The sequence below is a fragment of the Furipterus horrens genome, unplaced genomic scaffold (genome assembly GCF_987537825.1).
Source record: "Furipterus horrens unplaced genomic scaffold, mFurHor1.1.pri manual_scaffold_4, whole genome shotgun sequence".
Taxonomy (NCBI): domain Eukaryota; kingdom Metazoa; phylum Chordata; class Mammalia; order Chiroptera; family Furipteridae; genus Furipterus; species Furipterus horrens.
In genome coordinates, this window is record NW_028327174.1 from 19,438,286 (window position 1) to 19,454,249 (window position 15,964).

The window sequence follows — 15,964 nt, forward strand, 5'->3', positions numbered from 1 at the left end:
TCTCTCAAAATTATTTAATATAAATAAATACCTTACTTAATAAAACAGACTGCTGTTTCTTAGCACTTAAAAAATTAAAACGATGTACCTCTGTCTGTATGCATGGACTGTCACCTGGGTGTACGAGCCCCTTACCTGTCCATCACCCCTTTTACTAATGGGTGCACTACCGCCCTTGAGCTCTAACAGTTCCTAGCGCTAAGATCTTTAAAAATGATTACTTCAAGTTATTTCAATGCTACTGGGTCAGAAGCTTCAATCCCAACCATTCAGTTACCAACCAGAACACACTTACCGAGATGGGCAGTGTAGCCCTCTCTTTGTGGGAAACACCGGGGAAACGAGAGGAGCAGCTCTCTCTATGGTGGTAATCGTATTGCGATATATAAGTATATCAAAATAACGCTTGTGCACCTTAACCCTATACACTGTGATACCTCAATTACATCTCAATAAAGAAAATTTAAATAAAAGAAGAAAAGAAAACCTTTCAAACAGTTGCCTGAGAGGCCGTCTCAGACAGGGGAAAAGGACGGATGTAAAAGCTGGGTGGAGCAAGTGGGCTATTGAAAAGCATACAAAATCCTTTTCTTATAATGAAGGTCAGCCATTATTGCGCAGGTAATCGAGACAAATAGCACAGTTAGATACTTGACACGGGAAGATGAAGAAACTGAATACGTACGTATAATTGAAAAATTGACAAGCAATAACTGATATTTGCCCAATCTGAAAACTAGATCAGTTTGGGTCCAATCTTACCTCTCACACCAGCGTTCTGAGAAACAGAAAAGCATATTACATAGAGGATTTTCAACAACAAAGATTCGTCGTCGTCGTCGTCGGCAGCCGTCCGTCTCGAGAGACGATGGTGTAGCTTCTTAAGAGTCTATCTGCACCGCCGAGAATGGCTGTGCAGTCCGACTCGGGAGTGACACGGTATCTGTCTCCTCCCGTGTTGAATCGACATCTTGTGATGACGCTGAAGCTACAGAGCCTGGGCAGGGTGATATGGAGGGTCTGCTGTTGCCCATGCAGCAGACCCCCCCTCTCTTCGCAGCTGAAGGGTCCAAGGGAAAGACGGAGTCAATACAGCTTGGCTTCAGGTGCGCCGCAGGAGTTGCCGGTGTTGACTACAACGTCAAACCGCCTTAGGGACTCCGGCTCCGGATTTTCTGTCGGGGTTTACTCCCTTAGCCTTTCCCCTGAAGAGGTATGCCGCAAGGCAGCGGAGGTTTTTTGGAGTCAGAGTTTTCCTTCTCTGATGTACCCTGACTGGAAGATCGAACCAGAGACACTTAGCTCGCAGGCCGACGCTCAATCCACTGAGCTAAACCAGCCAGGGCAGAAAACAAAGATTATAGCATAGCTATCACTAGATCGAAATAACTCAAAAAATCCACACTACATACATACCCATTGTTTATAAATTATTGCTATCCTTACCTGTATATTTTCTTTACTTGTAAGAGGTTTTCCTGAGTCAAATGATTGAAATATCTGTCAACAGACAAAACATTAACATTAGAAATAAAAATATTGAGTGTTCTTTTAAATAAAACTGGTAATGTATTCTAAACATAGTTGAAATATAATTTTTGTTGTAAAAGTACTACATGCTATAGTCGGAAAAGACAAGAGTAGTAGAAAAAAGAAAGTAAAAATCAAAGATAAATCAACACTTTTAGGTTGTCAATGTCAATATTTTAATGCCTTTTCTTTTTGATGTTTAAAATTTTACATATGGTTCTGTATTCCTTTTCACTAAACATTACATCATCATTATTTTCCCACATCATTATTTGTAAACTTGGTCTAATAGCTAGGTAATGTTCTATCCTATAATTGCAGCATTATAACTTAAACATCTAAGGGGACCACTTCCAACCCATACCCCACCAAAAAGCCCTATTTAAATAACACTGGTGACTATTTTCTCTGTGTTTCTGATTATCATCTTTGGATAGATTCCTGGAAGCAGAATTACAGGGTTATAAGACAAGACTATATTGAGAAAACTGAAAGGAACTGGCTTAATTTATACTTCTACCCATGTTGTATGAAAATGCCCAGATTATTACACTTTTAACAGCATTGAGTATTAGCGCTTAAAAAATATCTTGGCTGTTCCTGGACAATGTGACTCAGTTTGTTGGAATATTATTCCATAGAACAAAAAATCACGGGTTCAATCCTGAGTCAGTACACATACGAAAAAAACAACCCATTTTTCTCTTTTCGCATGTATGTGCCTTCGTTCCTCTCTGTGCACAAGCAATGAAAAAATATTCTCAGGTGAGATTTTATATACATGTATATATATAAAATCTTGGCCAGTTTCAGGTTAAATAGTATTACTCTTCAAAATGACTCTTTTTATGGTTCTTTTCCTTTTTAGTGAATTGCCTATTAATATGTTTGGATCTAAATATTATATAATGTTACATAAAGAAATATTCGATTTATTTGTCACAGGATATTGTTCTATCATTGAGTAGGGTGTATTTCTCTGGGCACAGAAGGCCCTTTATAAAAAGTGCACATTTTGAATGTCAATACTGATACCCTACTAATATCCCCTCAGTCACCTGGAAGTCACCAGCAGCTTTTGTAGACAGGCAGCTCACATACAGAAGGTATCTTACTTCACCTGTGCCTCACTGCCTGAGGGCATTCCTGTGGCCACAAGAGCATTCAGGGAAGGCTGGAAGTCCAGGGAGCATCCCATAACAATGATGGACAGAGATTGTTGAAGCCAGTCTCTCGGAGGGCCCCAGCTGCTCACAACGGGGACCTCACTAATAATGCTTTGCCTCCTGTCTCTATCAGACTTTCCTACTTGCTCCCCATTCCTGGTGGAACCACTTCCCAAAAATACTATTTGTTTCCAAATCTTTGTCTTGGGATCTGCTTTTGTGGAACCCCTAAACCAAGACATCACATAAAACTCTTATTGAAAGAAAGTGTTGGTAATGTTTTAAATTTTTCCCTTTTGAAGATATTCTTTATCCTCTATAATATATAGGAAAGAGAATAACTGAATCTAGGCAGAGATCTTTGGTGATATAATTTGAAGAGAATTGATGGATCTTTAGACTTGGTGATGAGAGTAGAATCTCAATGTAAGTATAATGTTAAAAGAGAATGTTTTAAAAGCCTGTGGGAAGTCCAATAATAATCTGTACGATTTTTTCAGACATAGCAGGTCATCCAATTACATTGTTTCTTCAATGTTGTTTTGTTATAATGTTGATGAGGAAAAAAAGTTTACTTCCAGCAGGGGCCACTGTCTGTGTGGAGTGTGCATGTCCTTCCCCATGTGTGTGTGCCTTTTTTCTGGGGACCCCGAGTTTCTCCCACATTGCAAGGATGTGCGTGTTGGGTATATTGGTATATCTAACTTGTCTCAGTCTGGGTGACTGTGGGTGTGTGAGTGCACCCTGTGGTGGAAGGGCTTTCTGTCCAGGGTGGTTTCCCACCCAGCATCCTGAGCTACTGGAATAGGCTCCAGCTACCCATGACCCTGGACTGGAATAAATGGGTTGGAAAATCATTATTTTACTTGTTTTTATTCATCTTTCTTACATGTATGCAGAGCTCACATTTATTTTAATGACTAATATGAGATGTGTTTTGGGTCTTTATTTAGAAGTTTTGTGATGTTTGTTTTTTGTGACCAGAATTATGCCATAGGAACTTAACTCTTCCTTAAATCAATTTTCTTATGATAAAACTGGTTTCATGATACATTGTTGCACGTAAAGTTGCAATTTCTAGGTACATATCGATGACTTTAAGTGAGAACTTACTGTACTTCTTTTATAACTGAAATCTGACTCATTAATTCTCTCTTTAAATAACTAGCCTGCAGCCTAACAATGCTGGCACCTATTTAAATTATAAGACCAGAACACATTTCCTCTTTTAACATCACTAGCCATCAGAGAGATGCAAATAAAAACCACAATGAGATACCACTTTACACCAGTCAGAATGGCCATCATCAACAAATCAACAAACAACAAGTGCTGGCGAGGATGTGGAGAAACGGGAACCCTAGTGCACTGCTGGTGGGAATGCAGACTGGTGCAGCCACTATGGAGAACAGTATGGAATTACCTCAGAAAACTGAAAATGGAACTGCCTTTTGAACCAGCAATTCCAGTGCTAAGGTTATACCTGAAGAACCCTGAAACCCCAATTCAAAAGAACTTATGCACCCCTATGTTCATAGCAGCGCTGTTTACAATAGCCAAGTGCTGGAAACAACCTAAGTGCCCATGTGTAGATGAGGGGATCAAAAAACTGTGGTACATTTACACAGTGGAGTACTATGCAGCAGAAAGAAAGAAGGAACTCCTGCCATTTGTGATAACATGGATGGAACTAATTATACTTTTAAATTCCCAACTGAAGCTGTAAAACTGCAAACTAACTTTGAAGATACAAAATTTGAAGTCACAATCCACTGGTAGTTGATAAAAATAAAGTTTGAAATTTACCTTTCAATTCTGGCTTCAGACTATTTGCCTGTTTATTTTGGTGAAAGCGATGACCCTTGAAAACTCCCTCATTTCTCAATTCTACCCAACTGGCTTCTTTCTCCTTCTCTTTTCCTGGATTCTAAAGGTAGACGACCCTAACAGTCAGTTCTCTGACTCCTGCTTTTTTCATCTGCCTCAGTCCCAAGCTGATTTTATCCAGTTCTATGACTGGAAGTCTCTAAGCGAATGCTCCCAAATTTACCTGAAGCCCCAGCTTCTCCCCTGAATTACGCTCTGCGCCTACCGACATTACCCCCCCTCCTGTGTGTCTCGTCAAGATCTCATGTGTGACACATGCCACCCCGGCTGGAGCAGTATTCCCCACGTCAGTTCATACAAACTTCTTCCTACCAGTTGCCTGTGTTGAACTGTCCGTAACCACGCTTGACTCCTTTCTCTCGTATCCCACATCGAAACCATCATCCGCAAATGCTGTCAGCTCTACCGTCACAACACCCAGGGGTGAACCCCTTTTCGCTCATTCCACCACTGTTGCCCCGGCCATTGTCACATCTCACTCAGACTGCGTGCTGAGGCCTTCTAGCTGGTCTCCCTACTTATATCCGTGCTTATCCTCAGTCTAGTCCCCAAACAGCAAGCCAAGGGGTCCTTTCAACTGTAATTCCTCTCCCGTCATTCCTCAGTTCAAAGCTCTGCAAGGTTTGCATCTCATTTAGAGTGAGCTCCAGTCCGGGCCCAGCCCCCTGGGGTCCTCTAAGACCTAGCTCCTGGGTCCCACCCTCTTCTCTTTCTCTTCTTCTCTATTCCAGCCTCACCTGCTTCCTTGGTTTTTCTCAACCAAGTCTTGCAGGAATCCCCCTCAGCGCCTTGGCCTTGTAGCTCCTCCTTTCTGGAACATTGTTCTCTTGAATCTTTCACCCTCAAAACTCCCTTGTTAGAGAGGCTTCCCAAACCACCCTCAATAAAACATCACCTGCTGCTCTGGACACTCTGTCCTCCAAACTCAGCTGGATTGTCCTCAGAGCACATCACCATCTGACATATTTATGTGCTTAATATGTTCATTGGTTGTCTTCCTCACTGGACTGTCCAAGAGTAATGTGCCTCCAGGAAAGCTATAATGCCATTCATCCCCAAACTGCTCTGTCCTCAAGACTGGGATAGTGTCTGTAGTCAGTAAGCTCCCAACAAACATTGAAGTAAATTAAATTATAATTTTAATAACAAAGTATAAACTATTTACCATGGGGAAAGGCTGTTGGCTGAGAAGCAAGCCAAAAATAATGCTAATTTTGCTGCAGTAAAAAAAATCACTCATACCACAGAAAATGAACAAAACAACTGATTCCTCAAAAGATAAATAGATAATGTACATACACACACGTGCATGTATCCTAGTGCCTACTGAATGTCCCTCTCAGGATTTTCTGTAGATAACCTCACATTTACCCTGTTACAGCAAATTACCATGCTGCAGCACTCTGAGGAATAAGCAGATGCATTTTGGGGGAATATGTTAAAGTAATGAATACATTATATGGAAATATAATGTCAGCCTAGGCAAGTAATTTTCAAGACTCACAGCCTATTTCCCAATTTTTTTTAGGTCTTCCAAATTTGAATCCCAACAGCTTGTACCTGTCCATCAGTCTCACTCCTCACACATTCAGTGTCCCCCAGGCAACTAATTTGTCACCTCCTTCTGTTGCCTTTATTGCAGAGTCCAACTATCTCCCTGAAACACAATCACCCAGTGATTCCCAGATCACCCCAAAAACTAAAGCAAAGGGAAGTAATAGTTTTCTCTGACTTAAATGTAAATGCCAGTATTCATTTTTAAGGATGCCTCAATTATCTGATTTACGAATACAAATTAAGCAGGCCCGGTAAAGTAATTTCCCAAAGTCGAAAGAGAATAGACAAAATAGAGGAATGTCCTCCCCTCACAGAAGTCAGAATTTGAAAAATATATGTTTAACTCTTTGATATAAAGTATATTAGTCAAAAACATCCAAATAAAACATGAGGAAAAATTGTTCCAAGAAGTCTGAGAGGTAGTGGCTGATAGATGTGTATACTTAGGCCGTCCACAAAACCTATAATATAGAGCCAGAATTTCACTGGAATAATCTACACCAAGACCACACTCCCTCCTCCCGGGGACACGCTTCCACCCCAGACAAAGGAAACCTTATAAAAACCTGGTGATAGCTATCTCCAGGCTTAACGAAGAGGTCTGCAGTACCAGAGACTGGGAATTACACCTTTGTGGAAGCGTTCCCTGGAATTTAGGAACTGGCCTTCAAAAAAGCAAAGAAATGGCTTTGAATCAAATCAATAGGCTTACCTTCACTTTCACAGTAGCTTTCACACCAGCAGGTATTAAGGAAGGCATGTTTTTTCCATAAAAAATCTGAGACATCTCATGAAAGGCTTCAGAAAAGAATCTTAAATCTGTAAGAACTTCAATCTTCAAAGGAAAGAAAAAATAATAAGATGTTAAATTAAAGAACTTTTCACTTAAAAAAAATAAAAATTTTAGAGAGAAACCATCAACGGAGAGCCAAAATCTGTGCTTAATGTTGGTAACGTGTTATATGTTAGTGTTCAGGAAACATGGGCAATGGAGATGCATGTGTTTGTGTGTAAGCCAGTTTACATGTGCAATAGACCAACAGGTTAATAGCTAATAGTAGGGGACTGTTGAAAGCATTGGATGGTTATCAGATGCGGCTACCTCATTAGAAGCAAACACAAAGTATTATAGGTAAGGAAGAGTTAAAAAATAATTGAATGGTGAACTGTGATTTCACAGAAAAACAAAACAAAAATACTCTAATGTTCCCCTAACACTCTGAGGAGAGTCAAACAAAACAGGAGAGGAACCCCACAACGTAGAGACAACTATTCATTTTCTTATCCGTAATTATTAATGGGCCCTGTTGATTTTAAAGGCATATACTTCACAACATTAATTGATTAGTAACTATACATGGTGCATGGCTTGTTTTTAATACAATCCAGCAGGACTTTCCATCAGGAAATTGTAAGAAGGAAAAAGCTCTTGATCAGATTCATTCCTTCATTCATTTTGCATGTTTATGGAGCACCGCTTGTGCATCAAGCCCCCTTGGGAGTTTACACTACACTGGAATGTGTCTTTGGCTGAATTTACGTGATACATGAAGATACACACCGCAGGAGAGGGGACTGAGGGCGCTGACAAAGTGGCCAATTTCAAAACTGTGGTCAGGAAGAACCTCTCTGAGGAAAATATCTTTCAGAGAGTTTAGGAATGATGTGAAGAAGAGAGACACATGAAAATCTGCTGAGGGGACCTTGAGTACAAAGGTCACATGGTGGCAGGAGTAGTGGCAGGGGCGGGGAGCACGGGGCAGGGTGAAGGGGAAGAGGTTTGGTGTGCTCAAGCACAGCCTGTGCAGCAGGAGCTTAGAGGAGAGAGAACAAGGACGAGGAAACAGATGTGAATGGTGGCCTGGACGCCAGCGTGGAGACTCGGGGTTTTATTCTCTGGGTGATAAGAAATTATAGGGGAGTCTGGACAGGGCAGGGCCCTAACCTGACTTATATTTTGGAAACATCTAGTGACGTCCTAGAGAACAGAGAAAGGCCAGTAGTGGAAGCAAGGAATGATAAACAAAACTGGATAAAGGTTATACAGATACATATACAATTGAAAAAGGAAATTCAATTTATTTTCAACACGTCTACCCATCTTTCCCTTTTCCTTTAAGCACAGTCTTAGGGATCTCAAGAGCATATACATTTTAAATAAATAAAAAGAAGGTAAGTTAAGGGAAATAAGATATGACTATAACATGAAAATAAAACATAAAAGATCAGGTGATTATTTTTAATGGGGAAAACTTCTTGTCTATTGAGTTGTATACTTTGGTTCTTGCACAAGACACCCTGGGCTCTAATCTCCCCAGTGCCATAAAGTGTCAGAGTATAAAGTAAGGAGCCACATGAGCTCTTTCCGACTTTCTCATTGCCCCTTGGAGGAAACATTCCCTCGTGTCTGTGTGTGGGAGCTCTTCTCCGGTCTTGACTGTCAGGTTGTTCTAATGGTTACGGCTACTTCAGGTTTAAGTTTATCATACCAATCAGACCACTTGAAAAAGTAATGGTGATCATAGCGGACATGTATTTTCAGAAATGGCCAACACTGTGAACACAAACAAGCCAGAAGAAAAAAGGAATCTACCCATAAATCAACCCTTCACTCACACAAATACAGAACTAATGATACTCTTTCCAGAAATGCTGGATATGTTGAGAGTAAAAAATCTTTCAAGATGTTGGCACTTTCAAAGTGAAGCCAGACCAGCTGATCGTAAAGAGGTCTTAAAGCTTTCGTTGAAAGACACTAGTGCACTCAGAAACTTAACAGTGTGATCTATTGCTGCTTGGCTTGTCAAAAAAGCACCATTTTTTGCTATTTCCTGACTATGACTTTTCTCCCTTCCCACTCACTGACCCCAATTTACTCCAGAAAGGTCAGGCAAATTCTGCCCACACAGGCTGTAATTCCTTTCCTCTGCGTGATGCATTGGTTGCCCCTTTCCATTGCTTCTCTTAAAACCCTGGTCAGGTTTTTCAGCCCTGCTATGCCAATAAGGTCCCACTTCCATCTCACTCTGCTTCTACCACTGTTCCCAGACACATCTGATCACGTCCTTCTCCTGATCAAAATTCTAAAATTAATTCCCCCTTCCAACTGTGGCTATAAGGCAAACCTACAGTTCTTCACTAGCTTTTGAGCTATTCTAGTACAAAAACAGTTGTCAAGTGGCCCGTCAAGTTAACAATCCAATAAAAAATAATCACCTAGCCAAAAGTTGCTCTTTCAGTGCCTCTCTGCAGCTCCCTCTGACATGTTACCAATGGCCACTGCAAAGCTTCCATGCTTCCCTCTTATCGCAGACTAAACTAAAACGGCTAGCCCAATCTCCTCGCTTCCCCTCCTGCTTAGCCTCCATATTGTGTCTCAGTTTGGAACTCAAGACTGGCCCCTGGTTTTGTCCACACCATGGGCCGCTGGTACTCTCATGGCAGCTTCTCCATCCTCCCCACTCAAAACCTCCACTCCAGTCAAACTGAACCACCCCTGCCCCCTAAACAAGAGAATATTTTCTCACCTCTCCATCTTCCACACTATTGCCTGCCAAGGATGTTCCCTCTTCTGCTCTCCTACCAAGTCAGGTCTACTCATTTCAAACCTGAATTGTATCTATTGTGTCAAAGACAGAGGCTCAAAGCCATTCTCCCCCTCTTTCAAACTCCTAGAGACAGCGCTGCCCACAGTCATTTGGAAATGATCAGGTGGCAGGTGCACACGTTACTGTTCTGTGTATACATCCTGTCTCTCTTCCTTATTTTCATGTTCCTACAAGTAAGGACCATGGGGTTACATTTCTTTGATTAGAGTTACTAACATGGTATTTTATACAAGAGGTACTGAATAAATGTTGTTTCAGGAGTAAAGCAATAAATATTTACCAAGTGTCTTCTAGCTGAGTTTCTGCTAAACACTAAGGAGAGTGTGAGCAGAAGGCATTTGATAAAGGTCTATAGATTCTAAACTCAACTCAATAACTAATTAGTGAATATCAAGTATATGAATTTACTATAAGACATTATACAGGACTAAATACAGGCCTTAGCATTCAAGAATTTTGCAATCTTGAAGAGAGTACTGTTTTTTCAAAAAGAGAAAAGTTGTATGCACTTTTTCAAGTGTTACTGAAATTCAAAAGCAGGAGAACTCTTAAGAGTTCAGTAACTCAGAAATGGTGATACAGAAATTACCACGACTGATAAATTATTTATTCACAAATTAAAATATATTATCTTACTAGTCAGCACCAGACTTTCTCTTAGGGAAGGTACTGTCTTTATTTAGAAACAGAATGTGATGCACTATGTGGGTCTGAAAACATAGGACCAATTGCAGGGTCTGGATAGAGAAAACAGTAGAAAGGGAATTTGAAGTTTCCCTCATTAGAAAACAGGAAAGATTTGGGAAGAAGGGCAGAGGGCATTTCCAAAATGGAGAAGGACAGTTATGCCAGTAGTATATGGAGCCCACTCATTCCGCGGTGCAAGAGCTGATTGTGAACATCCTGTCCCAATCCCACAGTCAGCAGTGCCCAATAGGTAGGCTAAAGTCAGCTATAGGGCGAGCCCTTACATCGTGGAAATTTCAAAAGCTACGAATCAGAACTCACTTTTTAGAGTGAGTTGTGAAACATTTACCACCACACAGGTGATCAAGCTATGGGGCTGGGAGGCAAAGCATGAGATGTTGGCCAAGAAATGTTTTAAGCTCAGACATGCCAAATATTCTATTTTAAATGGTTTGTTTTGCCTCGCCTGAAGCTTTCCTGTGTTCCCAATTTTCAGTCAAGCCCAGTATAGAAATAAACGCCGTAGGTAAATATGTTGTGTGTGTGCATGTGTGTGTCTCTGTGTGTAATATGGAACAGGGTCGAAGTCCATATTAGAGATGAGGATATGCAGAACAGGGAGAAAATGTTCTGAATTTTGAGATGATCCAGGTACAAAGCAAATTCAACAAAAGTGAGAGCCCGTAACCACAGATGACTGGGAAAAGGGGCAGAGAAAATGAGGTCTAGGGGTTTCTACTCCACATGGGGTTCAAGGTAACTGCATGTGAATCATGAAGGCAGAGAACCTCAGCTGATTCATAGGTTCCATAGTTCATTGTAATTTAGTGCCTGTGTGTTTTGTCATTTCAATTTTCTGCGAAATTAACAATGTGGTGAGTGCAGGGGCTGAGGGAGATGGGTGGAGTGGGAGAGGCATGGGGGGATAAATGGTAATGGAAAAAATACAATAGAAAAGAAAATAAAAATACAAAAATTTTAAGTTCTTGTGTACCATAATATACATAAAAATCCTTAGCAAAAAATTCACAGAAACTGTAGAAAATGGAATCATTAGTTCTCAATCTTTCAATAAACCAATCTTGCAGAAGTGGTGATTTCTAGACTAACCGGTGTTGGGTGAGTCTTGTTACCAGGTGTAACTGTTCCTCATTTTACTGAGGCCCATGCATAAAATTTTCTAAACCTTTCTAACTGGTTCTTTCTCATACTTTATTATAATGATAGGCAAGCCCTTTAAATATCAATATACCCTATTATTACTGGCTTATTAGTATGAGTATTAGAACCAAATTAATTCATAACAATAACTTTAACAGTTCAAGAATATCAAATATCTTAAAAACTTGTGACATACCTTGAGGATTCTTACTTCTAGATTTCTGACCAGGTCTTGGCAAATTCCAGAAACAAAATATTGGTACAATGCAAGGAGAGGCAGAATCTACCAACAGAAAAACACTTTATTTTAAAACATATTTTATCAAGTTAATAACCTAATAATAAAATTTAGCCAAATAATGCAGGAGATCTTATATAAAATAGTGATTTTTTTTCTATGCTAGATTATTCTGTTTGATATAAGTAAAATGATCTGCCTAGCATATTCTTCATAATTTTATCAGAACTTGAAAGTGCTATCAGGGACTTACAGTTCTAAATAGATGCAAATTGGTACACAAACCTTAGGTTTCACACCTTTTTAAAAATGGAAAAGTAAAAATGCAGTTAATTATCTTCCTTAAAAAACTAATTCAACATATATGTATGAATCACGGAAGCCTGTGGAAACATTCTAGCAAATGAGCTATCAAACAAACAAAATTTGAAGCAAAGGAACTCACACCCATGACCCTTGACAGCTCCTACCTATTCATCTTACTGTCAGCTGCTATGTTTCTTCAATTAGAATATCTCTATCATAAAAATAATATTGGGTTGAAATATCTCTATCAGAAAAATAATATTGGGTTGGCCAAAAAGTGTGTATGGCTTTTTCCATAAAATAAAAGACCCATTTTTCATTTTTACCAAGAACTTTATTGACTTGGATATCCTGAGTATGTCTGCTACCTCCCATGTGGTATAACTGACTGTTCTCAGTTAATGTCTTAATTTAATCACTGTCAACTTCAACTGATCTATCAGACTGTGGAGCATTGTCCAGCAAGAAATCTCCAGCATGAAACTTCATCAACTATTTCTGACATGTTCAATCAGCCACAGCACCCTCTCCATACACTGCACAAACCTTTTTTGCATTTCAGTTGCTTTTACCTTTATTGAAATAATAAAGCATAATATGCTGAAAATGTTGCATATTTTCTTCCATCATCAGTATTAAAATGGCTACACAAAAATCCACCAATTTTTATAAGTTTTTTTTTAAATGTATGCAGATATGACTACTGTCACAATACAATCTAACAAAATTGTTTTGAATGAAGTTAAAGACAACTAAGCATTATTAGAGCCACTGTATGGAAAAAAAACAAACACACTTTTTGGCCAACCCCATACTTTTAACATGCCTAATATGTGTCAAATAGTGTTGAAAAAGAAAAAAATGTAAAAAGTCACTGCCTTCAAGAGTACATAGTCTACTGATTAAAACCTAAGCTTACTCTTCACATAATATTTTTATTTTTCTAAAATTAACCCCAAAGTCTAACACTTCTTGAAATCTCACAGACATAAGTGAAGGATTACAGACTATCAATCAATATTTCAATTGACCTAGTCAATCACTGTGCAGCCAAAGACAGGTGTTGAGGGGACAGTTTTGCCTAGACTTTGGAAGAGCTCCTCTCCTGATATCAACTCAAAACTGAAGCTCACAGTTTCTACAACTGGGTCCTGCCCCACTAAAGGGAGATGGAGCAAGGAGGACTGAGATTCCCATTAATTAGTAAACTATTTCCCATGACTCCACAGCAATGGGTCCCGGAGCAAATTTTGTATGTGACAGAAGCTTCATTAGCCACTGAGTTTTTTTCTGGGGGGTAGTGTAATATAAAAGGGAAACAGTTTACATTCTACAAGTTCAGCTAAGAAGACTCTGTCAGTCCACTGGCAGCTGCTATTAGCAACAGTTTTAAAAAAGATTAGAATTGATCATAAATGTTTCAAATATTATACATTTTTCTATAATTATGCACTACAAACATAACACAATACCTTTTTTAAGGCCGCATAAAACAAAGAGTTGGCTATTACCTTTTGTTTAGTGAGAAATAAAAACACCGTTTTATTGCTGCCAATTGCTCAATTATTCAGAAAAATGTTCTCAACTTCTTAAGCTTCAGAGGAAAGAAATCTCATTTCTTGTCCAGTGCAGTGATATGTATTATATATGACTAGGCAGCTAAAGGTTGCCCAGGGGATAGAACTATTTTCTAAATCCAGAAGTGAATCCCCTTAACAATGAAAGGAGCACCATTTTGTTATTTTTTTCTAATAAACAATTTCTTGCCAAATCTGCCAAGTGTTAAAAGCATTTATCAACCTCTACACTTTAACACACCGCTTTATAATTTAACAACTTATATCAGGGAGAAATAAATCTTTTCAATAAAAGGAGAGAGAGTGAATTTAGAACAAGAAAAGAGAAAACAATATATAAGAAAAGAAAGTAGGTATGAAAATTATGAAGGAAAAGAAGCAGAAAGAGAGACAGAACAGATATTAAGAAGCAAATGGGGAAACAAGAGATATGAAAATAGAGGAAATAGCCTATGGGAGGAAAATACAAAATGACCAAAAGTTAGAACACACCAACTTGTTTCAGAAATGCAATCAACTTCAAATTTATGATACATATATTGTAGTTCATTTAGACAAAGGGGAAAAAATAGTTGTACTGAAATTTTTTTAATTTCCTGGAACATTAAGAAGTGTCTAATTTACTTAGGATGCACCTTTAACAGAGAAAAGACAAGAGACACAAAGATAAATTTATATCAACAAATAAACAGTCTCATAGTTCTGGTATTGATATGACCTGCATGACAATTCAAGAGTGACAATGTGCACTAGATTCCTTTATTTGAGGCCAATAAAACATTCTAATCAATTTCACCAAATGTCTTAAGAAAAGAAAAGGTAAAAGGAGATTAAAAAGAGAACAAAATTAAATAGGCATTGCTTTTGGATCCAAAATGCAATGTAATGTAAGCAATGATATCAAAGAATCTTAATTAATATATTTTATCTTGAAGTACAGATAAGAATCTTAAATATAGAGTTTAAAAGCTAAACAAGAACTGACAAAACATTACCACATTTTGACAAGTATAAGGTAAGTGGGGCAGAAAAAAAAAAAAAATACCACAGTGAATTAAGATTCATTGATTTTACCAATTACTTACTATTATATTTTGCTTAGCAAAGTGCAGTTCGCGTATTACATAATATAGACTGGCGACTACAGAGCAAATGTCAGCCCTGTGTACATCTGAGAAGAGCTCAATGCCTGGGAGAAGCTGAGTGATTTCATACTGAGCGTAGCAACGTTCGGCTTTGGGATGTGGAAGTGTGGTTCTAAGCAAACCCTGACAATGAAAAAAAGTGAAACGAAGGGCTATAAATTGCATTTGCAATAATGACAGAAAGGCAAGCACATGTATTCCTTCCTAAAGTGCTTAGCACCTGACTAGCACACTCTACCCGGTGATAACAATACTTATCATTAATACCATCATCATCATAGGTTCCAAATGTCCTTATCACTCAAGATGTGCCTCTTACATTCCATAATTGGATAATTATTTTCTGAAGAAATTATCATTATATTCCATTATTTGTTGAGGACCAATTTAGTGTTGGCTACTATTGGTAAATTCTTTAGTAAATACTATCTCATTTAATCCTCGTTTAACTAACCCAAACAAGGATTATTATCTCATAAATGACGTAACTGAGGTTTAAACAACTTATCTGGGGTGGCACAGCTAATGGTGGCAGAAAGAAGATTCAAAAATAATATCTATTTAACTCAGAAAACCATGATTTTTCATTCTGTCAACCTATATGTAGAGGGAATAACTCATTTCAGGAGTCTAAATTGAGTAGAGGTAATTCTGAATTGCAAAGATAATTAATCTAATTTCACCAATATTTCTTAAGTAATTTATATGACCAACATTGTACTACCTGTTGGAAAAAAAAATCAAAATTTACATTTAGCAGTGCTTCTTGCATTATCTTAAAAAATTAAAATTCCTTGATGATAAATGCATCTAAACTTATTTTAATGTAAACATCAGAAAGAATTTCATCAGATTGCTCATTAAAGTTATAAGGTTCCTACTCTAAAATGCTAGGCAGTTGTTTAAATGTTTAGTTTTGCAAATCTGCTTTAAAATCATAAAAGGAATTAACACCACGACCTAATCTTTATTTTAGGTGTAGTATTACTAAGAAATTACATCCACAATTAAACAACAAGTGACATATATTTATAAATTACAGTTGCCCCTTGAATAACACAGGTTTGAACTACAAAAGTCCACTTATACACAGATTTTCTTC

General features: G+C 38.4%; 1 protein-coding gene across 3 annotated transcripts in view; it reads right to left on the reverse strand.

The window, feature by feature from the left end:
• CFAP54 (cilia and flagella associated protein 54) overlaps positions 1 to 15,964 on the reverse strand; it is a 244,906-nt gene that overhangs the window by 88,165 nt on the left and 140,777 nt on the right. For all 3 annotated transcript variants that reach the window (XM_090275372.1, XM_090275371.1, XM_090275370.1), the window contains 4 exons: positions 14,803 to 14,985; positions 11,793 to 11,879; positions 6,853 to 6,975; positions 1,447 to 1,500 (listed from right to left, as the gene is read on the reverse strand). In XM_090275372.1, coding sequence (XP_090131498.1) covers positions 1,447 to 1,500; positions 6,853 to 6,975; positions 11,793 to 11,879; positions 14,803 to 14,985 — 447 coding nt within the window. The remainder of the gene's footprint in view (positions 1 to 1,446; positions 1,501 to 6,852; positions 6,976 to 11,792; positions 11,880 to 14,802; positions 14,986 to 15,964) is intronic.